The sequence below is a fragment of the Ipomoea nil genome, unplaced genomic scaffold, assembly GCF_001879475.1.
Source record: "Ipomoea nil cultivar Tokyo-kokei standard unplaced genomic scaffold, Asagao_1.1 scaffold2826, whole genome shotgun sequence".
Taxonomy (NCBI): domain Eukaryota; kingdom Viridiplantae; phylum Streptophyta; class Magnoliopsida; order Solanales; family Convolvulaceae; genus Ipomoea; species Ipomoea nil.
Genome location: NW_017619254.1, coordinates 4104903 through 4127226, shown reverse-complemented (window position 1 = coordinate 4127226; position 22324 = coordinate 4104903). Strand labels below are relative to the sequence as shown.

The window sequence follows — 22324 nt, the reverse complement described above, 5'->3', positions numbered from 1 at the left end:
AAATAGGTCTGACCTATATGTTTAATCCCTAGCCTATAGGCCTACAGACTGGCATATATATATATGGTCCAATGGTACCCGGGTTGGACTTCCATTTGGAAGGTTATGAGTTCGAGCCTCAGTGGAGGCGTTATTAGCTCCTTGTGTTTCAGTAGGTAGCATTCAAAAAATATATATATCACTTTTTTTTAATATTTACAAAATAAAACTAATTATACTCAGTATATATCAAATTCTAGAACATAAATTCTTAATTTTTAATTTTTACACTTTTTCGTCTCTCCCTATTTCCCTCACAGTAGAGTAGCAAACTCATCCTTGCATAATATATAGTAGCAATAGTAGATGTCATGTAGTGATATATTTGATTGACCGATGATTGATGTTGATTTCTTATCTTAGTTTTTATTTTTATTTTTTTAAAATTCGATTGAGGTTCAGGGCGCCTATTGGCGTCGCTACTTGCACACTTGTTGTGGCTTTGCGACTGTAACTCTTTGTCTATTATTGTTATACTAGTCTTTTCTATGTGCGATGCGCAAAAACATATGCCCAATCTTTATATATTTTTTAAATAATTAACTAACAAATCCCTACAAATTAAAATCTATATGAAATCAAATTTATTTATTATAATAATCCATTATATAATGTATACAAATATTATTATCATTAAAGAATATAAGAAAATATATGGTAGATGCATGTGCATGGTAACAATAATGGAAAAGATAACGGAAGTTATAACGGTAGGGGTATCTTTGTCCAAAAAATTATATAGTACCACTCTAAAAGCACAATGTACAAAATGAATAGCATTAAAAATATGGACATAAATGATGGATATAACTTTGATTGAGATTTATTATGTTTTTAGACTAGTATTTGTCTCGTGCGATGCACAGAGAATATGTTATTAAAATATACCCTATGTGAGGTTTATTCATATATAAAAATTTGGTTATTTAATAATTATGTGTGAATTTCTATGATAAAATTATGAACATAAATATATTTACAATTACATTAAGAATTTATATTTAAGGTGAGTGATTACTACACATCTTAAACTATATTAAAAATTTAGTACATAATATTTAATATTACAAATTTTTAAGAACGTAGTAAACTACAATAGTAATTGAATTACAATTTTCAGAGTCATCACGGATCAAAATTTTTAGACCTTTGAGATTTCTAACTCTAGATGTAACAACATACAATTGACCTTTAAAGACCAAACAATTATTTATAACTATAAATGACTATTAATCATCATCACCATTTTCTAAATAATAATATAGAAGATCCAAAAAATTAAAGAATACAATAATAATAAGGATAGAGATAATAATTGTAACAATAATTGCTCACCAAATCATATGGCTATATTATAGTTAAGATTGTGTTTAAATATTATGTTTAATATTTTTAACAAATATGTAGTCCTTATAAAGTGTATAATGTGTATATATTAAATAGACTCAAACATATTTAAAAGCTAAAACTGTCTATTATTGTTATAATATTATTATGTTTAATATTTTTAACAAATATATATAGTCCTTATAAAACGTATAATGTGTAGATATTAAATAGACTCAAACCTATTTAAAATCTAGAATAAAATCTCTCTTTGATGACATGTAAACTCTGTTCTTGAGTTAAAGTCACAATTATACCGTTTGACCATAAAATCTTTGACAGAGACACAATAAGTCAAAGCAAAAAAATCTTAAATGGCTTAAGCTTAAGAAATTCATAACCCCATCCCACCTTTTGTCAATGTGTCTATAAACATACGCTCGGTTTAAAAAATGCAATGAATCTCCTAAATTTCAATCACCAAATTTCTAACCAATTAAACTTAAATTTGGTGCTAACTACTTACCAAAGTTACATTATTATCTTCCAAATCTAAAAAAAAAAAAAGGAAACTATTTCATAAGGAAAGAGATCTCTTAAAAGTTACTCCGTAAAACCTTGCCGCCTAAGTACTCCCCTCAGTCCCCTGAGGCCCTGATCTGTATAAGGATATTATTGTCATTTTAAGTGAAAACCCTAATCCCCTGGTATTTTTATGTCCGCGTCGAATCGTTGTGCGCTAATGTGCTAAACTCTCCTTCGCCAATCGTAGCTGCGGCGGCGCTATTCCTCTTATCCCCGTCTAACAAATTGAGAGAGAGAGAGAGAGAGAGAGAGAGAGAGAGAGATCCGATCGAGAAATGGATGAGGGCGATCAGAACAGACCAGTAATTTTCAAGGACATAAGGAGATATTACTGCGAGTTCTGTGGTATTTGCCGCTCTAAGAAAGCACTCATCTCCTCCCATGTCCTTGCTCACCATCAGGTGCATTATTCAGATTCAGAGTGTATAATTATCTTTAAGTTAATCGAAATTTCAAAAGATTTTGGAAATTTGATTTTTTTTTTCTTTTTCCTGTTAAATTTTGATCAGGATGAGCTCAAAGCGAAAGGTGAATCTGATGAGTCGAAAGAGGAGGGTCCAAAGATGCACACATGTGAAGAGTGTGGAGCGAGCTTCCGGAAACCTGCTCATTTAAAGCAGCATATGCAAAGTCATTCACTTGAGGTATAGAATCGGAGCCTTTATCTATAAATAAATATTAGAACTTGAGAAGTAGTTTTTGTATTCTTCGGTTAGTTGTGTAATTGATTAACTCATTTTGAACCTTAACACCTTAGGTTAGGCGTAGTAGTCCTATGGACGTGATGAAGTGGTACTATGATCTCTTACATTATAGACACACACACTTATATTATATGCTTTTCTGGATTGTGACTTGATTGTGTTTATGTTATTTGAAGGGATCTTCTTTCTAATTGTTTCTGGGCTTCTGTAATTTCAGATTGGGTTTGAGCTTTTGTGTTTTAAATTTTGTATCTTGGGGGGTTTGTCTTAATTCTACTACTTGTGTGTCTCTGAATTGTTGATCTTGCAGATATAGAGTAAAATTTTTCATGGATTATCAAATATCAACAGTGTGAAGCATTGGATCCCAAACTACTACGAACTCCAAAATGCGCGAGGCAGTTATATTATCTTGAATGGAATAGTACCAGGTAGGGGGACCTCCTGAGAAGCTCCATCAAGTGAGCCTCAATCACGCTGTCCTCTCATGAGCCAAGAGATCCTCTTTCTCTATCCTTCATTTTCTCAAGTAAATAGCCTTAGTTGAGTTTCCAATACTTATGGTTGCATTCTTATTTTCCTATCAATAGAGGCCATTCACATGCCCAGTAGATGACTGCAAGTCCAGCTTCAGAAGGAAGGATCACTTAACCAGACATCTCCTTCAGCACCAGGGGAAACTGTTTGAATGCCCTGTTGAGTGTTGCAGTCGGAAATTTAGTGTCCAAAGTAATATGAAACGGCATGTAAAAGAGATGCATGATCAGTGTGATTCAAGTCATATTGATAGTCCAAAGCAATATGTGTGCTCTGAAGATGGGTGTGGAAAGGTTTTCAAGTATGCGTCCAAATTGAGGGCACATGAAGATTCACATGGTAAGCCTGTTAATGGGAAGAACGTTAGGGATATGTATACATTAATAAGTTGCGAGAATCTGATGATGGGAGATGACCTTACATGTGGGTTTCTTTTTTGCAGTTAAGTTGGAGACAGTTGAAGCAATTTGTACGGAACCAGGATGCTTGAAATATTTCACAAATCAACAATGCCTTAAGGAACATATTCAGTCTTGCCACCAACATATTGTCTGTGAGATCTGTGGGACAAAGCAACTGAAGAAGAATATGAAGCGTCATCTTCGCATGCATGAAGCTCAGCCTTCGTCAGAGAGAATCAAGTGTGATTTCGAGGGTTGTGAGCACACATTTGCAACAGTGAGTAGTCTTTCTAGGGATATCTTAATTCTGGGAATTTGAAGTTCCTGTCCCACCCTTTCAGGGATAATTACATTTCTCACACCTGTTAATGCTTTGAATGTGAACATTGTGTGCAGAGATCAAATCTAAATCAGCATGTGAAGGCTTTTCACCTTGAGCTTAAGCCATTTGCCTGCAGCATATCTGGTTGTGGCATGAGATTTTCCTTCAAGCATGTGAGAGATAACCATGAAAAGTCTGGATGCCACTTGTACACACAGGTAGGTTTTTGCTCATTGAGAAGGACATGTGACTGTTGATCTTGTTTATTACATTTCAACATTGATTTTAACTGTTGTCTTTGGCATGACTACTTTGATATCCACAGGGAGATTTTGAAGAGTCCGATGAACAATTCCGGTCAAGAGAGAGAGGTGGTCGGAAAAGGAAGCTCCCTGTTTTTGAGACTTTGATGAGAAAAAGAATCTTGCCACCGAGGGATACTGATCCTATTATTGAACAAGGTGCAGATTACCTGTCATGGATGCTTTCTGCTGGATCTGAGGATGAATCTTGAGTTATTATTGCTAGCTGATTTATATACTTAAATGTATTTGTGTGTATAGTTCTTTGCAAATTGCAATCCAAGGGTAACTCTTAAATTACTATTGGCCTGTGTGTAGCTGTATTTATTGTCCAAAAGTTGTACTACATAGATGTATATTAAATGAATTTTTGCACTGGAAATTCGCTAGTATGAAATCATACTCTCGAGTGTTCTTGTATGAAATACTCCCACTCGTTTTAAAAAGATTTGATTGAAGTGTTTTTGAGTACTATTTTGACTCTATTATAATGTATTATCTGTAATAATTTTCTCTAACTTATTAAAGCACAAGGAGTATTACTCCTATTGAAGCTTGAATTCATGATCTCTCATATGGAAAAATCACTTTGTGTCACTAGACCATTGAACTTTAATTGAAAAGTTTTTCAGTCATTCTGGTCACCTATGAATCTTCATGCAGATTGTGTGAAGTCACCCATTGGGAAACATGGTCATAAGTAAATAAAATTTGTGCTAAATAATACTCCGTAGTTAATAGTTTTAACATTACACATTTTGAGAACACGAATTTTGAAAATCAGGGGTGTATTTAATCTGGATTTTCATAGATTTTTAAAGATTTGTATAAACTTTAAAAGTTTGGATGTATTCAATTCAAATTTTAAAATTTTTTTAAAAAGTCATGAAATATCAATCAAAATTTTAATTGAGATTCAAATTTATACACACTTCAATTTTATGCTAGACAAATTCTAACTCCTTAGAATCCTCTATCGAAGAACCATCGGAATATATAAATCACAAGTTGTCTCATTAGTACACTTTGCAAAAAAAAAAAAATAATAATAAAAAATAAAAAATTTAAGGTCATCATTGAATCAATTAAATCAGACATTGTTTAAGAGTATCCACAATAGAGGTTATTTGGAAGTTATTTCTCCTGCAAAGGGTGGTAGAATTGTGGGGCCACCATGTGAGAGATAGCCCTTTTCCCCTTTTTTCTTTTTCTTACCCCAAGGCTGAATCCCCAATCCTAAGGGCCCCTCACACTCCGACCCGCCTTTTTTCTTTTTTTCTTGCGTCAGTTGCTGTTCGCTTCTCCCCCACTCTTTTTTTTTTCCTTGAAACCTCATTAAAAATCGTGAATGATCTCATGCTGATATTGATGCTCTAATCGTCTTCTAGTTTAGAGATGTTAACGGGGCGGGGTGGAGGTGGGAGAAATATCCCCATCCCCTTCCCCGACTTTCTTCCCATTCCCCATTCCCTCCGAGGAAGGGAAAAATCCCTCGATCCCCATCCCCACGAAGATTATTCGGGGACGGGAAATCTCCACCTCGTTTATAAGTTATAAAAAAATTAAAAATTAAACATTAAAAAATATTTAAATAAATAACGTATATGTATTCCTCTCCAACTTAAAAGGAGTATTCAATATTTTATAATTAAACATGTTATTTGAATATACATTTCATAAACATAGACATACAATGACAAAAATGCTTCTAAAATTATATATGTTATATACAAAGTAATACATATGTGTATGACTATACATACATACATACGTACACACATATATATAGAGAACGTAATGGGAAGAGTACTCCTCATCCCTGCTCCCATTTTCGACGGAGAATTCAAAATTGCCACATTTCTATTTCGATTCCCTATTTTTGTTTTCATTTTTGTCCGAGCTCAGAATCGAGATCCCAGTCAAGTACGAATACAATTGACATCTCTATTATAGTCTTTGTGTGAAGAGTAAAGACAGAGAGTGCTGTAAATTTGTGTAAGACACTGCCGGGAACAATAAACCACAAACCCTACCCATATACTCAAACTCAAACTCTCTTCGCCTGAAAGCCCGAAATGCCGTCGTTTCCTCCGGTAGGTTCAGTCACCATCTGCGAAATCAATCGGGACCTCAGTAAGTATTGCCAACTTATCCCGCTCTCTTTATACCTCTGCTTTTGCTCAGTTTCTGCATTCCACGTACATCAACAGCTTCCCAAACGATCTAACATTTCCCTTTTTTCTCAAACGCTACAGTTACCGCCGATGAAATCTCCGAGGATCGTGCCAGGGAGGCATACGGCAAGCTTCTTGTAAGTTTCCAATTTATACGAATTTGATTGATTTGGAACTACTTTTAATCAGGAATTGGTGTTATCCGAGGAGTAAGGTTGTGATTATTCGAATTTGATTGCATACTGTAGGGAGTAGTGTTCAGCCCGGTTCCATTTCAACTTGAGAATCTGTCCGGTGGTGGGGTGAGCACCGAGCTCGGCTCGGAAGAGCAGAAGAGTGGTTTTCTGTGGGCAGCATTGAAGGCTCTGTCTACCGGTTCGCTTAAGCATATTTTTCACCCAATTGATGTAAATATCCGTTTTTCTTTTTGTTATAATTATAACAGCCTAATTAACACTGCTTGCAACTTATTGAACATCATACTATACCTGAAGATAATAATCCGAAAATACTGATTTTTTTTTTGGGGGTAATAAATGCTGCATTTAGAATTGTGTCATTGGTTAATTGGGAATTCTGCTCTTCATTCTTGTCATTTTTTGTTGTGTATAATTAATTTGTAGGTAAAATTGTTGCCTGGTGTTGATATTTGTGGCCTAAGTTGGCACCAACACAAACATATTTTTGCATTTATTTCTGGACCTCACCAGGTGACAGTCTGTGATTATGAGGATTCAGGTTAGTACTTATTTTTAGTTGTAGAGTATATCTAGATGTCCTCTCTTTACTTCTCAGCTTCTCTCATGTACTTTATTTCTGTGCCTGAGAACCTAAACATTTAAAAAAAAAAAAATTTGACAGATGGGAAGAATCCTTGCATTTTGATCAATGAATCCCAAAAAGATGTTAAAACACTTGAGTGGAGACCAAATGGTGGAAGGACACTTTCTGTCGCCTGCAAGTCAGTCTTATGGCATTGCTACATCTTGATTTACTATTCAACTGACTTGTTTTTGTTTAACAGTATGTTTATTTCGCCCAACTCTTTTGCTGAATAGGGGTGGCATTTGCATATGGGCTTCTTCATATCCAGGCAATGCAGCTTCAGTGAGAACTGGAGTTACCTTGGGCACTCTCTCTAGAGGTTCAGGGACTAGGTGGACTCTTGTGGATTTCCTTCGAAGTCCCGAGGATGAACAAGTTAGTGCACTGTCATGGAGCCCTAGCGGAAGATATCCTAATGCTGTCTTTTTAATCATTATTATGCATTATATATTCCTTTTAATACTGTATCAAGATAACTCTTCTGTGGTTTTGTCCTTTCTGAAGTCAGGCTGCTTTCAGTTTCTTACTTTCTTTTGCCTTTACAGGATACTTGGTATTTTACTATTTTTTTTAGTTAATTAAATCTATTTCTGGGATATAAATATAATAACAATTGTAATTTTTTTTATTTTTTTTTTTAAAATGTGCAACTAAATGAACCAAGGATACAATATAGATCGTGTTGTATGTCATGTTTCATGTTAGCTAAATAAATACGCCCAGTAGTTTGCGTGCTGCACTTAACAGATAAGAAGATTCACTTGAACACATTTCCTTACCAAAAGTGTTGACCTGTTAATTGCTTTCATCTATGCAACATTGCAACATAAATTTTTTAGATCAGGAAATGTGTACTGAATGACTGAAGTCTAATTACCTAGTGACACTGAATGACTATAGTCTAATTACTGCTTATACAATGTTGTACTTGTAGTAGGCCTTCAGATCATGCACTAATATCTGATATTTCATCCTAGGCTCCATAGCATAGGCTAAATTGTGTAAGAAAAATGAACTTATTCAGAGTTTCCTTGTCTTCCTTAGTAATTCAAAGTATGCCCTCTTATTTGCTCTGCTTTCCATAGATATCTGACATCAAATTTCTTTTATATAGGATTATATCATCTGGTGAGTTATTCCCCATTTTGCTGGTTCCATGTCATTGAATTTGTTATTCTTCTGGTCCAGTGCTAATAATATCATATAAGATGCATATATTTGTCACCATATAATAGGAAGCAACATGAAAAGTTACATTATGCGTTGGTGTATTTGGATTGTCTCCTATATAATGATTAAACCTAAGTTCTTGGTTTCCTTAACTGAATTTTACATATTTGGCATCAGCTTCATTTGAGAGCTCATCCTTCACTGTATGGGATGTTGCTCAAGGTATTTATTTATTCTCTTATAGTTTTTATAATTACCATTACTTTATGTCTCACAGCTTTAAGTAAATTTTCTGTATTTAAAAATTTTTTTCCTTCTAGATCCGTCTCATGACTTCGTTGCTATAGGTTTTATGTGAGGAATCATTCCAATTTTTGTTTTCATTATCAACATCAAAGAACAGAGCAAATACAGGAAATTGGCATTTACATTTCGTTTATAGAGAATACAAAGTTTCCTTTGTAATGAGAAATTAAAGCACAATTGTTTGAGAACAAGGAGTACTTTGACATGTATATTTGTTCAGAACAAATTTTTAGAGAAACAGTCTGGCCTAAACCATAAACTTAAATACTTAATATCTTATATCTCTGTTTAGTGAAGTATTATCTTAACCATAATCTATGGAGATCTTGGATTAAACAAGCTTTATTTGGGTTCACGCACTACTTAATTCCTTAGATGCCTTTTGTGTAGAAGAAACAAAAACTTGGGCAGATATGAACAGTTTTTTTTTTTTTTGCCCCAGAATATGTTTTTCTGGTAGACTTCTCACTTTACCTATTTGCTAGCCATGCTAGGAACCAAATTACCAAAGGGATTACAAATTTACAATTGCTTAGGGTCAAGTTGATGCTTGCTTAAAATCCTTAAATTAAGTGCACCACTGTCATGTGGTTTGGTTTGATTGTGAATGAAGGTTTCACATATTCTCATGTAAAGTGGTGTTCTTGTCTTTCACTTTGTGCTTTTTGTCTCTCTTTTCTACTTATATTAAACAAATACTTAATTTCTAATTAATTACAATTTTGATGTGTTATGCAGGAGTGGGCACACCGATTCGGCGTGGCTTAGGGGGAATATCATTGCTCAAATGGTCACCATCTGGAGATTATTTTTTTGCTGCAAAATTGTAATTTCTTAGAAGAATTTTCTCTATGTTGATAAATGCTTTTATGCTTAATCTCTTAGGTTAAAGAAAGATGCAAAAATTTCACAGCTCACAAAAAGACGCTAATTTTCCCCTCCCCCACAAACCCCAAATTTATTTTTTCAGTGATGGGACATTTTATCTCTGGGAGACAAACACGTGGACTTCAGAACCATGGTCTTCGACAAATGGCTTTGTCACGGTTAGTCACAAAAATGCCCTTCCTTCTATGGCTAATAGGATTAGGTGTTTGCTGTTAAAACATCATGCTTCTATAGTTCTATTTTTTGACAAGATATTTAATCACAAGGAGGCACCAAGATGGTTCTTGGACCAACTTTGCAGAACTTGAATTTGGAGCAAACTTAAGAAGTCCATAAAGTGTTGTACGCTATCAACATTAGCATCTTTACAATAAAAGTTAAAGATATCTGCAATCTATATTAATCTATGTTCTAGGAATACTACTCCCAGAAGCACAATCTGTTTCTTTATTTCTGAATTTTCCACATCACATGAAGGGGGACTACTGATATAATAAAGTGAGGTATTCATGCTTCTATGGATAGGCTAATTTGATTTTTTTTTCTCTTCTTTTTGTATACATAACTGCCTTTCGCTCATGCATTTAGAACCTATTTAGATTCTTTGTATTAAGTTTCACTGGAGAATTGATGGTTAATTTCAAGCTGGTATGGTGTTTCTAAGACATGCACATTCTAAGGAAGTTAAACAGAAGCCTCAAATTTCACTCACAAGTTCTGTTGACCAATGGGGCAGTATGTCAAGTTCTAAATGTTGAAAATTTATTTGCAGGGAGCAGCATGGGATCCTGATGGTAGTAAAATACTTATTTCGTTTTCTGGTTCCTCAACATTAGGTTCCATTCACTTTGCCACCAAACCTCCATCACTTGGTATGTTAGGCTTCTTCTGTTTCCTTAGTTATTCAGTTGAATACAACATAGCTTCCCGGAATGAGCTACCATGAGAAGAAATTTTATAGTGTTTGTCCATTATGTGTCTGAAGTGTCTAAATTTGCAGTATCCATGCCTGTGAACAAGTGACAGTTTGAGGAAGAAATCCAATGATAACACTGGGCAAAGAACAATTTTCTCTATGCTTAACTAATTAAATGGAGCAATGCTCGGGAACTCTTAAGGGTTAGCTTTTCTGTGTTCCTGAAATGTTTCCTCCCAAAAATTTATGGAAACTTCATAATACGTTTCAGAGTCGTTTCCCTAATCTTAAAAAAAAAAAAATCAAAAATGCATTTCCTAAAAAGAAAATAGTATACAATTAATATTTATGATGTTTAAAGAAAAAATATTTGCAAATAAACATTTATGTTTCTTATTTGTACGTTTATCTCCTATTTGGGATCCTTCTTTTCTCTGCCTGTTTCCATCCAACTTAGCTGGAACAATCACTTATATATATTATATTATTTGTGTTTACTTGTCTATCGTCTGAAATTTTTTCTTGAGCTTTTCTTGTACTATACATGCATTCTGTGTTTATTTACTTGTCTGTGTTTGCTGCTAATTTATAGTTTTATACATCAAATTCATAAGTGTAAGCTGCAATGCAACTGGTGTGTGATGAATGGAACTCATCTTTGTTTCTCTTTATCCACAACCCCTAGGAACTGTCAAAAAATGAAGTCACCTGAATAGATTGTTGCAAATGGATTGACTTTTTACTACAGCATTTTGTGTGAATGAATTTAACAATTTGAGTCTTTCGTGTCGAATATGGTTGAACTCAGAATAGACACTCACTTGTCTAATGATCTTCTTCAGATGCACATCTCATACCTGTTGAGTTGCCAGAGATGCAATCCCTGACTGGCAGGTACATTTAACACTGGTTTAAAATGGCTTGGATGTCTTCTCTATATTTTACCTATCCCCTCTAAGCTATTTCAGCAAGTTGGATAGTCCCCACTATTTTGTTCTTTGTGTAATTGTGTCTTGACTATGGCATTATACTTTGTCAGATTCATAGGATCTTTGAATTCTTCTAAAATATCAATGGTTTTTGTATTTATTTAATATTTGTAGATGGAATGTTAATGACAAAGTTTACTATTTAGTTTCAAGAAAAGTAAAATGGTTAATTCCAGATTTCATCTTGGAATTATGCTGACAATACTTGTCTAGTGAAATGGGTGGTGTTTTTATAAGTTGGATGGACAGTTGGACACAATATATCTACATTTATTGTTTTATTCCTGGAGTATTGTTAATCATGGAAGTATTTTTTTCTTTGGTGCAGTGAAGGTGTTGAGAAGATAGCATGGGATGCCTCTGGAGAGCGTTTGGCTTTATCATACAAAGATGGGGAAGAACCATGCAAAGGCCTTGTAGCAATATATGATGTTAGGAGAAATCCCCTGATTTCTGCATCCTTGATGTGGGTTTGCAGTTTTCTCATTTCACATTTACTTGCTGCTTTCACTACTAATTATCAATTCATTATTGGCTATATTTTCTGTCCATAATGCTTTCTCTTTATTTTACTTGTCAATTGTTGCAGATCTGTTGATGTTAGTTGATATCTCTTACTAATTCTAGAATTGCAATTTAATGCAGAGGTTTTATTAGAGGTCCCGGGGATAACCCCAAGCCAGTAACTTTTTCATTTCATGACAAGTTCAAGCAGGGACCATTGCTTTCAGTGGTAAGTCAAATTACAATTCGGTTTGTCTGATACTAATGTAATGGAGTTTTCAGTCGTGACATCACCATCATTGCTAGACATGCTTCTTAAAAAAAAAAAAAAGATTACGTGTGCTATTTTTTAAAGAAAATCTTATTATTCTTAATTTTCATAATTAAACTCCATTGCACTTGTTGAGCTCTCAGTTGGTGAATATGCAATGATTCATTTGCTCATTTGGATATCTTGAGCAGTGTTGGAGCACAGGATTTTGCTTAACATATCCCCTTATTTTTCGTTCGCATGTTCTTCCATAATCAAGGTACTCATTCTCTTTACTTACAATACCATGTTATCTGTTACATGTTTGAGTATATTATACCGCAAATCAGATAACTGAGAATTTGCTAGTGTGATTTTCTTTAATTTCACTATGTGCCTGGATTTTATTTATAGGTGATGCTGTTTACATAGATTGTGCACGCATATGTAGTTCTCCGTATATTGAATGTTGTGCATGAGCGAGCTCATGCAGACAATGAGGCAATCGAGAAAATATTGCAATTTCTGCAGCTAGAGAAAGTGATAAACATTCCAAGTGCTGCAAGAAGATGGTGTTTCATGCCCTAAATGTAAAGGAGTTGGAAATGTGGTTTTGCTTCAACTCACAGTTGTGTTGATTCAGCTGAAGTATGCTCAGTTTCTTTGTGGAACTATAATTGAACTATAATTCCGAGACTAATTCCTTGTATGCTACTCTTTTTCTTTTAAAATAGTTACATATTTATATTTGTTGGTTTTTAGTTTTCCTTTGATATTGGTCTGAGTTAAATCCCATTTGGGGGAAATAAAAAGGAAAGTATGGCACTCCATGTTAGATTTATACTTTGATAAATGGTGCTATGAGAAGAAGAAACTATGCAAAATATATTAAAATAAATGACAGAATAATTATCTGTTATTATGCCAATGAGCTTGTGGTCTAGTGTCATAAAGTGATTTTCTCAAATAGGATGCATTTGGTTTAAGCTCTAGTGAGAGTGTTATTGGCTCTTTGTACTTCAATTGAAAAATTTGCTATGAACAGATACTTACATTGTAACAGAATCAGTAAATAATAAAAAAAAAAAAAACAAAAAAAAAAACAATGGTAATTAACAACTTATATGTAATGACTAATAAATAAATTGATGTTATCGCTTTCCTCCTCGTCAGTTGTCACTATCAAAAAGTTTACGATATTTGAATTACTTCGTCAAATAAACTTTTTTTTAATAAATAAATATAATATATGGAACTTACATAGAACTTTCTAAAAATAATACTTTTCTTTTCTTCGAACCAATGTATTCAAAACAAACTAGGAATAACCGCAATTGGTAAGTGTGGCACTTTACTATTGGCAACTTCTCTACCGAATAACCGGACTCGTTCCCAGTCCTAATCGGTCCACTAGCTCCGGCGCTCTCCGATCAGATTCCTGTTCATCCTTCATATTCGGCTGCACAGAAATTGATCGACGCCGGCACCTTAATCGGTAAAAGCAAGCTTTCCGATTTTCTTTCTATTTGTTCTGCGCAAAGCTTCCGACTCTGCTACTATTCACTTGAATCCAATTTATATGTATTCGTATCTGTATATGTGTAGTATTCCCAGTCGAGTGAAGCTAGGGTTTCTTTGCTTGTGTTTAGGTTGCATAAAGAAGTGAACAGCGGCTTCCATTTTGTTTTTTCTAAAGGAAGAGAGATTCCCCCTCATCTACGTAGTTTCCCGGAGGCGGAATGGATTACGGCAGCATTTTAGATACAATCGGAGGGGAGATTACCGGCGTGATGGCTCCGGTGTCCATATGCATGCTTCTGGTTGTCCTCATTGTTTACTCACTCTCTTCCCCCACCAACCCCACCGCCACTATCCAGACTGCTGCAAATCTCGTATACCTAGAGGATCCTTCTGATTCCACTGCTCAGAAACTGGAAGGCGCTCTCCTCAATGCCTTGGTCTTCGTCATTCTCATTGCTGTTGTCACCTTTGTCCTTGTGGCCCTCTACTACTTCCGCTTCACAAACTTTATCAAGCATTACGTTCGCTTCTCTGTCTTCTTTGTGTTGACCTCCATGGGTGGTTCCATCTTCCTCTCTCTTATCCAGCACTTCAACATCCCCATTGATGCCATCACCTGTGCTTTATTTCTTTTCAATTTCAGCATTGTTGGAGTCATTTCTGTCTTTGCACAAGGGGTGCCTATTCTGCTCAACCAGATGTACATGGTGGCTGTTGGTATCATTGTGGCTGTTTGGTTCACCAAACTGCCTGAGTGGACCACTTGGGTTTGCCTTGTGATGTTGGCTTTGTATGACTTGGTTGCAGTGTTGGCCCCTGGAGGACCGCTCAAAATTCTGGTGGAGTTGGCTTCAACGCGGAATGAGGAACTCCCAGCTCTAGTTTATGAGTCCCGGCCTAGAGTTCAGAGGAGCAGAAGTCCTGGGGTTGGACTTTTGCTGGCTGGTTTTTCTAATGGAAGGTCAGTTGAGCTTCAAGCCATTTCTGGTAATACCAGTAGTGATGGCGAGGATCAGAATGTGAGTGGTTTAGTTGGTGGAAACAACCCACATTCAGCAATAAATGTCCCAAATGAAAATAATGAGATTGAGGTTTCAACTGAGTATGAAATCGCGGGGGAAACATCTCCATTGATGACTAGCAGTAATTTGACAGAAAGGCAATTGGCAAATGGGGAGATTAGGCGCAATGAAAACAGAGAAACGAGAGAGAGGGAAAGTGAAGAAGAGGAGAGAGAGAGGGGGATCAGGCTTGGATTGGGGGACTTTATCTTCTATAGTGTGCTGCTAGGAAGGGCTGCAATGTTTGATCTGATGACAGTGTATGCTTGTTACCTTGCTATCATATGTGGATTGGGATGTACACTTATTCTGTTAGCAGTGTGCCGACATGCTTTGCCTGCACTTCCAATTTCAATTGCTCTGGGGGTTATGTTTTACTTTTTGACAAGGCTCTTGATGGAGCCCTTTGTTGTTGGTGCTTCAACAAATCTGATAATGTTCTGACCTGTGCTGCACAAAGCTGTTTAGCTGATAACAAGTTCACTTGAATTTGAGGAATTTATGTTTTTGGGTGGAAGAGATAGCTTTGGTGACAGTTTATTGCCAATGATTTGTAAATTGATAGAACTCGGAAGACTGATTCTTGAACTGGTTTCTTTTCTTGAAGAAATACTAGTAGTATTATCTCATTTACAATGGCACCAGAATGGATGTCTTAAATTAACATGTGATCTCATAGTACAGCATTCTATTGAAGTCAAATTTGATTCTGGTGAGTTTTTGTTGCAATCCTTGCTAATATAGAAGGATGCTTAACTGAAGCTTGATTCAATTTTTTTTTTTTTTTTTTTTTTTTTTTTTTTTGGACTTAATAGATGTTTGTATGACCCTAGGCAGGAATAGATGCATCCTCCATTATAATCATAATAGATGTTTGGGAGAAGAAGAAGAAAAGGGTTTAGATTGTTAATAACAGGGTTAAACATGGAGTTGTGACTTGTGAATTGGGTTTTCTTATGGAATTTAGAGATTGAATTGAAGTCAACCCCAAATCAACTCCATCATAATCAATTTGTATTTCCTATATGATTTTGTTTGACTAATTTGTGTTAAAATTAGTTAATTTACACCTAGTTAATGCTATGTTAATCAGCAATGTGTGTGTATACATTAAATACATACATATATGTATGTGTATAGTGTATATATGCACACACTTGACATTAGCGAATATATGCTATATTAGGGGATTATAAAAAATATGAAACAAAAGATTTACAAACACAATGAGTGGCCCTCTAATTTTTTGTTGGGTAACAAGGAAACACACAATTATTATTTGAAGGCAATCGTTATACCCTGCACCACGGTGCGCGCAGCACTGTGCGTCTCGTGCCTCCCAAAATGACGTCGCTTTGCGAGGCGCGGAAGGGAGTCGACGTGATTATGTAAATTTGTTTATATCATTATGTGTATTTGTTCATATAATTATGTGTATTTTTTTATACAGTTATGTGTGTTTGTTTATACAATTATGTATATTTGTTTATACAACTATGTGTATTTTTTTTTATACAGTTATGTAAAACGACGTCGTTTTGCATCAGGGCGCACAATGCAATGCGCGTCCTGGTGCACGATATAAATTGTCATTTGAAGGTATGCATCCGTTCTTATGTAATAATTTATAAATCATCTGGGGAAAATAAATTGCACTAAAAAAATCATACGTGACGAAATTAGAATTATGTTTTAACCACTCGACCGAACAGCCACCCCTTTCAGCAGGGGAGGGGGAGTGATCTTTTAATTAATAGTACTATTAATTTCTTCTCTATGACTATATTAAAAGAACACAAAAATTATACATTTAATGACTTTTTAATTGAAATAACAACATTTTGTAATAAGCAAAACGACTTTTTTTTTGGGTAAGAAAAAAATAGATTTGAAAATCTATTTAATTTCATTTGCAATACAAAAATGTGTGTTTTTTATTTTTTTATTTTAATCAATTAATAAAAACCCTTTGACTTTATCCTTGAGAAATTGAGTCGTAGTCGTAGGTGATAAAGCCGTGAAAGTCCATTATCTACTTGGTGTGGATTCATATTTCCAGTGCGGACTGTAAAAAAAGAAGGCTCTAACTAAGCTCTTATCCAGAAGAGATGGCTACGGCGCTCCTCCTCTTCACCGCCACTCCAACCGTCGCTTCTCTCTCATTGCATTCTTCTTCTTCTTCTTCATCTTCCTCTTTGCTCGCTGCTCATCCTTGTAAGTATCTATCTAATCCCTCCTTCGCAAGGGTTTTGGGTTTTATACATTCAAATCTATATGTGTTGCCACAATGCTTGATTTTGGTTTATGCTCAAATTCAGTTTTTAACCAGTCCCTGTGGCTCTGTAGTTTCTCTAATTTGCCAGGAATTTGCCTGTCTATGTCTACTTTGTGCATATTTGTTGGTTTTCACTGTCCATAAATGTTGTAATACTTTGGTGGGATTGTTTATTGGGTTTAGATTCTGCCCTCTTTTTAGGCAATTCATCTAACATTGTGGTTGTTTTGCCTTTTGTTTCTGTATGTCCTGGCTGTTCACTTCACTATGTTTGAAATTTGTTGAATTTTATTTGGAATTGATCATATATGGAGCTAGCTTATAGTAATCAGTTTGAAGAATTTGAGGTCAATTTAGGTTGAAATGAAAATTGGGTGAGGTTGAGGGGTATGGGAGATGAAATAAGGGGCTTCATTTTGTTAATTTCACCTGAAGCTAAGTATTCAACCAAAGTAGAATAAAGATGTCATTCTCACTAACATGTCAACTTTGTATTTGGCAACCATTAGTCTCGAGGTTTGGTAAAACTTGTAATGGTTTGGCACCAAGATCGTACATCAATCACCGAATTCATGCCCCGTATATTATCAAAGAACGAGATGCATTGGTTGTGAATGCAACTTCTGATGTTGATGGTGTGAGCGCTGACAACAATCCTGAATCTCCCTCAGAAAGTAAAGAGGAAAATGTGTCCGTTGAGAACCTCCCTTTGGAGTCCAAGCTCCAGGAAAAGCTTGACCAGAAAACGAGGATGAAAATCGCGAAGAAAATTAGACTGAGAAGAAAGCGGCTGCTCAGGAAACGCCATCTAAGGAAGATTGGGAGATGGCCACCATCCAAGTTGAAAAAGAACAAGAATGTTTAGCCTTTTCTTCCCATTTTGTTTGTGTCATCTCCCTTTCATTCAATATGCATCTAAAATGGAAAGGAACTAGATAAATTCTTTGTGTTGTACTACCAGATATCTGTACTTGAGTTTTCTACTGCTAATACAATCAATTGTATTTGTTTATATTATTTCTTGAGAAAATTGCTTAATCTTTCTCTGATTGATTCTGTCCAAAAACTCATGTTAGAACTAGTGATCAATGCAGTTGATGATTGAATCCTTCATTCTCCTGTTTGCTTTTATGCTTTTGGGATATCATTCATTCTCATTTCAGGCAAACTTGTCAATTTGTTTCTGGGCGTCTTTCTTTGCTTGGCGATGTGGGACAAGACCAGAGCAAATTGACAAGTTTGCCTGAAATGAGAGTGAATGATATCCCAAAATCCCAAACCCTTCAATACAAATATACAATATCTGGATCAGGGAGAGAAAGAGGAAAAAGATGAAAATGGTCATTTTACTCAATATCTGATAAACCAAATTCTGCTTTCATTCCAACAGGCTATGTTCTCAGTTTTGGTTCTTTTCAAGGAAAGAAAATCTATGAAACTAACCACCAACAATTCTGGTGAAACTACAAGTCCAGCCCTCTAAAACCTGCCCACAATCCAAAAATTATTCATATTCATTACATATTTACATATATATAACCAAAAAAGAAATTCAAAACGGGATAAAACCCACTTAAAACGAAGACCGATGTTCATCTAATATTTTACAAGATCGCAGCCTCATTTTGCTCCAATTCCCACTGCAACCGTTGGATGTGAAGAAGGCAGTCTTTGATACGCCCATATCACTTCCGCGTATCCATAATTGACGAAAATGACAAGCAAAGAGAGGAACTTTCTGCATTCGCTAGGCCGCCATAAATTCCAGCTAGTTTTCATGCTTACTAGACATTGCTGTGACCTGTTTACTAGCACGCTAGAGAAAATGTCCCGGTGAAATCAAGAAAACAAAATCTTTCAGGGACATCATAGGAATACAAGCACCTCAGAAAAATGAAGGCAGAAGAACATACATTACCTTTATATGTGAGGAGGTACATTTGGTGAAGATCTGTGGAACATGCTGTCCTCGGTTATGCCCCCACCTTCCACAATACTATCTAGGCCACCTTTCGTGTCTATGGAAGGAGGATATAGAAAAGGATCGAATGCAAAGAGTCCAGCACCTTTGTCTTTCTTCGGATCAATTCCATTGTAATCCAAATTCTGGAAAATTTCTGGAACCGAGAAACTACCATCCTTGCCCAGTATCCCCATGTCCAGGTCAAACTTGCCTTTGGAATTGATCGCGCCAAATTTATGACTAAATGACCCCATCACTGATTCTTCTTCTACGACCACCCATTCTCGGAAATTGACCAACGATGGTGTTATCCTCGAGAATAAGATTTCTTTGAGGTTATTCACAATTCCCCGATTATATGGGTTTTCCTTCTTGTCATAGCGGTATCGAAAGTTTTCATATGTAGTCTGCAAAAACATTTGGCTAGTTCATCAAAACTCACCGAAATCTCCAAACAGTTCATCCTAGAAATGTATGACGCACTACATAATATGATGAAAAACGATAGTGGAGAAAGCAAACCTGGTTAGTACACATAAGGTAAAAGTGTAAAACACTTAGCCCGCCAACGAACCAGACAGCGATGAAGCAGTATACAATTAAAGCGAGTGACACAACATCCCCCGACATCTTACTCCATGTGCTACCCGGCTGTTCAAGGAGGTGCAACAATGAAAATATGAAGACATATGTGCACAAAATTGTTGACGTTGTTATGAAAAGGATGAAGCACCTATAGTTACGCTGCAACCAAATCGACGCAAAAGCAGATAGATGTTAGTTTAATTTTGAAAGAACAAGCGGAAAGTGTCATCCATAACGAAAACTTCTAAAGAGAAAAAGAATCTTACAGCTCCAATACATTGACCAACCCACGGGCAATGATGATCGAACCTCTGAACACAATTGTTGCAAACTGAACAATGAGAGGCACGTGGTGGACGATATAGCAAACAGGTGTCACAGAACTTCACTTTAACCATATGGCCATTGACAAATACGTCCTTTGTCCTCGGTAATTTTATATCAGAATACGAGTTGTTTATCCAATCTGAAGATTTTACGCTTTCATCGTCAAGTGGCCTTGAATTCCTAGGAACAAGTCCTGGATTGCTCGAGGATGTCAAGAACAGAAAGTTCAAATCCTACACGATTGCTGTAGTAGGTTAGCCCATCTTTATATACACGTAATTAATACCATAAGGCTACGAAAAAGACTCGACTTTTAAATTGCCTACCAAAATTATGAGGATAAACGCCACAGTTGGAACAGCACGCCCATATAACGGATCTATTTCTGAAATCCTAAGAAGTGTTTTTAAACAAAATATTAATGCAGGGGTTGCTATTAGAGAAGTAGATAAAATCATCGATGCTCCATCGGGACCAAAGACCAATCTCCCACCACAAACGAACTTCTGAAATAATAAAGGATCTTTATGAGTGTGCCATTGAGGCAATATGCACTTCTTGCCAAGGATAGAAACGGTTCATTTTAAAGTGAACTGTATAACATTTCTGATCTTACGTAAGCAAAACGGGCTAATGACCGCAAGACAATCTAAAGTCTAAAGATAACTGCAGGCTAATAACAACAAAACTCAAGTCCAGCAGAAACAAGAAACTACTGAAACATTATTGTGTACAAAACATAATAAATCAATCAAAAAGGCTATCACTTTATCTACAGCAAACAACTCTCTCAACACAAACTCAAGCATTACAATTGCCCAACATTAGCTTCTTTGCATATAATAACAATAATTCAAAGAAACATGGAAATTTTGAAACTCAAAGTTAGAAAAAATGGTGTCCTTTCCAAAATTTTGCCTTCCCAGATAATCACTTTCAGCACATGACTTACAGTTATGGAAATAGGCAAAAGATACCTCCAAGTCCCATTATTCAAAGAATTGTGAAAACAGACGGAATAAAATGTGTAGGGCATAATAAAAAATATAAAATTTAAAGGAAAAGAGGCAAAAGGGCTTACATTTCGACCCCTCCAAACTTGATAAAGCCTCCTCTTGGGAGGGTCCATGGAACTGATGGAAGGAGCCAATTCCATGCTTTGAACTCCATTCATCATCTCCGGCGTCATGCATGAAACTCAAGCCGCCGATTATATATACAAACGTGTGTTTATTGTTTACCTATATAATATATATATACACACAACTTTCTGTGATGTTTCACATGACACATGCACAGCAGCAATTCCCAAGATGGTGGAATTGAAACGATGATTGAGGGAGGGGGCTGGAAAAAGTTTAAGAACAATGTGAGAATCGAGAGAGAGAGAGAGAGAGAGAGAGAGAGAGAGAGAGAGAGAAAAGAAGAAAAAGATGAAGAAGAAAGGTGTGTTTCCTTCTCCCCTCTTCTCTCATACCAGCTTTCCCTCTCCATCCTCTCACATAATTCAATTCAAGAATGTGTACCTTCTCTTTGCTCTCTCTCCCTACCCTCAAACAAAGCGGACCATTCTCCTTTTTTTGCTTACATGGATAAATCATTCCCACCATTTTACCTTATCTGAATGGGTACATGTATAATATTTTCTCTATGGTCAATTCTCACTTCAAGATTCAATTTTTATGTATTTTTTATGTATAAAATTAAATATTAATTACAGATACACCCCTAAAATAAAAATTTAATGTCAAATCTTTTAAGTTATAAGATTTGATATAAGCTTGCACGGCTAACTCAATTAGTTTTGAAATGATTTATATATATATATATATATATATATATATATATATATATATATACACACACTACTTGCCTCAACTAAGGTTCAAACCTTACACCTCCCACTTAGGGAGCAATCCGATACCAATGGACCACAAGCCACTAGTAGTTTTTAAATGATTGATTGTGGAGAAAAGTAGGAGTTTTATTCTCTTGTGGGGTGACTTGTTCTGGCCACACTGATCTTCTCACCTAATGAGCGTTGAGTTACCGTGATTTATCTCTTCAAAATCCTATCAAGCTAATGTGCAAAGGCTTTGGAGTGAGAGATTTTGTCCTTTGTAGGCAATATTTGATATTAAATATGAATATATGGTGTTTTAATCTTTTAACTCAATTAGTTCTTGGATGACTTATTATGGACTGCGCTGACAGAAGTGACAGCTGCAATGTGGAGTTTTAACCTCTTGTGGGGGTGATTCCTTCAGTGCACCAAGCATTGGTTCTCCCACTTAATGAGTAGTGAGTTACCGTAATTTATCTCTCCATAATCTTGTCGAGCCAATGTGTGAAGG

At 35.7% G+C, this 22324-nt stretch overlaps 5 protein-coding genes across 11 annotated transcripts; 4 read left to right on the top strand and 1 right to left on the bottom strand.

Moving 5' to 3' along the window:
- Positions 1 to 2087: 2087 nt before the first annotated feature.
- On the top strand, positions 2088 to 4606 carry LOC109159263 (transcription factor IIIA). Its single transcript, XM_019307361.1, has 6 exons — positions 2088 to 2351; positions 2460 to 2594; positions 3245 to 3530; positions 3634 to 3869; positions 3989 to 4132; positions 4240 to 4606. The coding sequence occupies exons 1-6, from the start codon at positions 2226 to 2228 to the stop codon at positions 4426 to 4428; spliced, it is 1116 nt and encodes a 371-aa protein (XP_019162906.1). The 5' UTR covers positions 2088 to 2225; the 3' UTR covers positions 4429 to 4606.
- A 925-nt stretch (positions 4607 to 5531) lies between these two features.
- Positions 5532 to 21558, bottom strand: LOC109158968 (probable protein S-acyltransferase 1). 5 transcript variants are annotated; one of them, XR_002050475.1, is made up of 7 exons: positions 21052 to 21558; positions 20297 to 20476; positions 19910 to 20203; positions 19581 to 19802; positions 19014 to 19465; positions 18535 to 18896; positions 5532 to 5547 (listed from the first exon to the last, which is right to left on the bottom strand). XR_002050475.1 is itself a non-coding variant. In XM_019306919.1 (7 exons), exons 2-6 carry the CDS (start codon positions 21157 to 21159, stop codon positions 19016 to 19018), a joined length of 1254 nt encoding a protein of 417 aa, XP_019162464.1. In that variant the 5' UTR covers positions 21160 to 21317; positions 21448 to 21557; the 3' UTR covers positions 18503 to 18896; positions 19014 to 19015. The 5 variants fall into 5 exon arrangements, 4 of the variants coding, with proteins under 4 accessions (XP_019162464.1, XP_019162462.1, XP_019162463.1 ...); XM_019306919.1 differs by lacking the exon at positions 5532 to 5547 and having other exon boundaries at positions 18503 to 18896; positions 21052 to 21317; positions 21448 to 21557; XM_019306917.1 differs by lacking the exon at positions 5532 to 5547 and having other exon boundaries at positions 18503 to 18911; positions 19009 to 19465.
- Positions 6123 to 13072, top strand: LOC109158966 (aladin). Its single transcript, XM_019306912.1, has 15 exons — positions 6123 to 6349; positions 6472 to 6527; positions 6639 to 6797; positions 7014 to 7128; positions 7252 to 7351; positions 7449 to 7622; positions 8549 to 8607; positions 9430 to 9517; positions 9662 to 9737; positions 10352 to 10451; positions 11338 to 11389; positions 11813 to 11950; positions 12130 to 12217; positions 12451 to 12518; positions 12653 to 13072. The coding sequence occupies exons 1-14, from the start codon at positions 6292 to 6294 to the stop codon at positions 12511 to 12513; spliced, it is 1326 nt and encodes a 441-aa protein (XP_019162457.1). The 5' UTR covers positions 6123 to 6291; the 3' UTR covers positions 12514 to 12518; positions 12653 to 13072.
- LOC109158967 (presenilin-like protein At1g08700) lies at positions 13544 to 15581 on the top strand. 3 transcript variants are annotated; one of them, XM_019306915.1, is made up of 3 exons: positions 13544 to 13733; positions 13888 to 13910; positions 13943 to 15581. In XM_019306915.1, the coding sequence occupies exon 3, from the start codon at positions 13978 to 13980 to the stop codon at positions 15262 to 15264; it is 1287 nt and encodes a 428-aa protein (XP_019162460.1). In that variant the 5' UTR covers positions 13544 to 13733; positions 13888 to 13910; positions 13943 to 13977; the 3' UTR covers positions 15265 to 15581. The 3 variants fall into 3 exon arrangements, with proteins under 3 accessions (XP_019162460.1, XP_019162459.1, XP_019162458.1); XM_019306914.1 differs by lacking the exon at positions 13888 to 13910 and having other exon boundaries at positions 13935 to 15581; XM_019306913.1 differs by having other exon boundaries at positions 13888 to 15581.
- On the top strand, positions 16846 to 18125 carry LOC109158969 (50S ribosomal protein 5 alpha, chloroplastic). The gene is made up of 2 exons (XM_019306920.1): positions 16846 to 17034; positions 17605 to 18125. The coding sequence occupies exons 1-2, from the start codon at positions 16929 to 16931 to the stop codon at positions 17958 to 17960; spliced, it is 462 nt and encodes a 153-aa protein (XP_019162465.1). The 5' UTR covers positions 16846 to 16928; the 3' UTR covers positions 17961 to 18125.
- Positions 21559 to 22324: the final 766 nt, after the last annotated feature.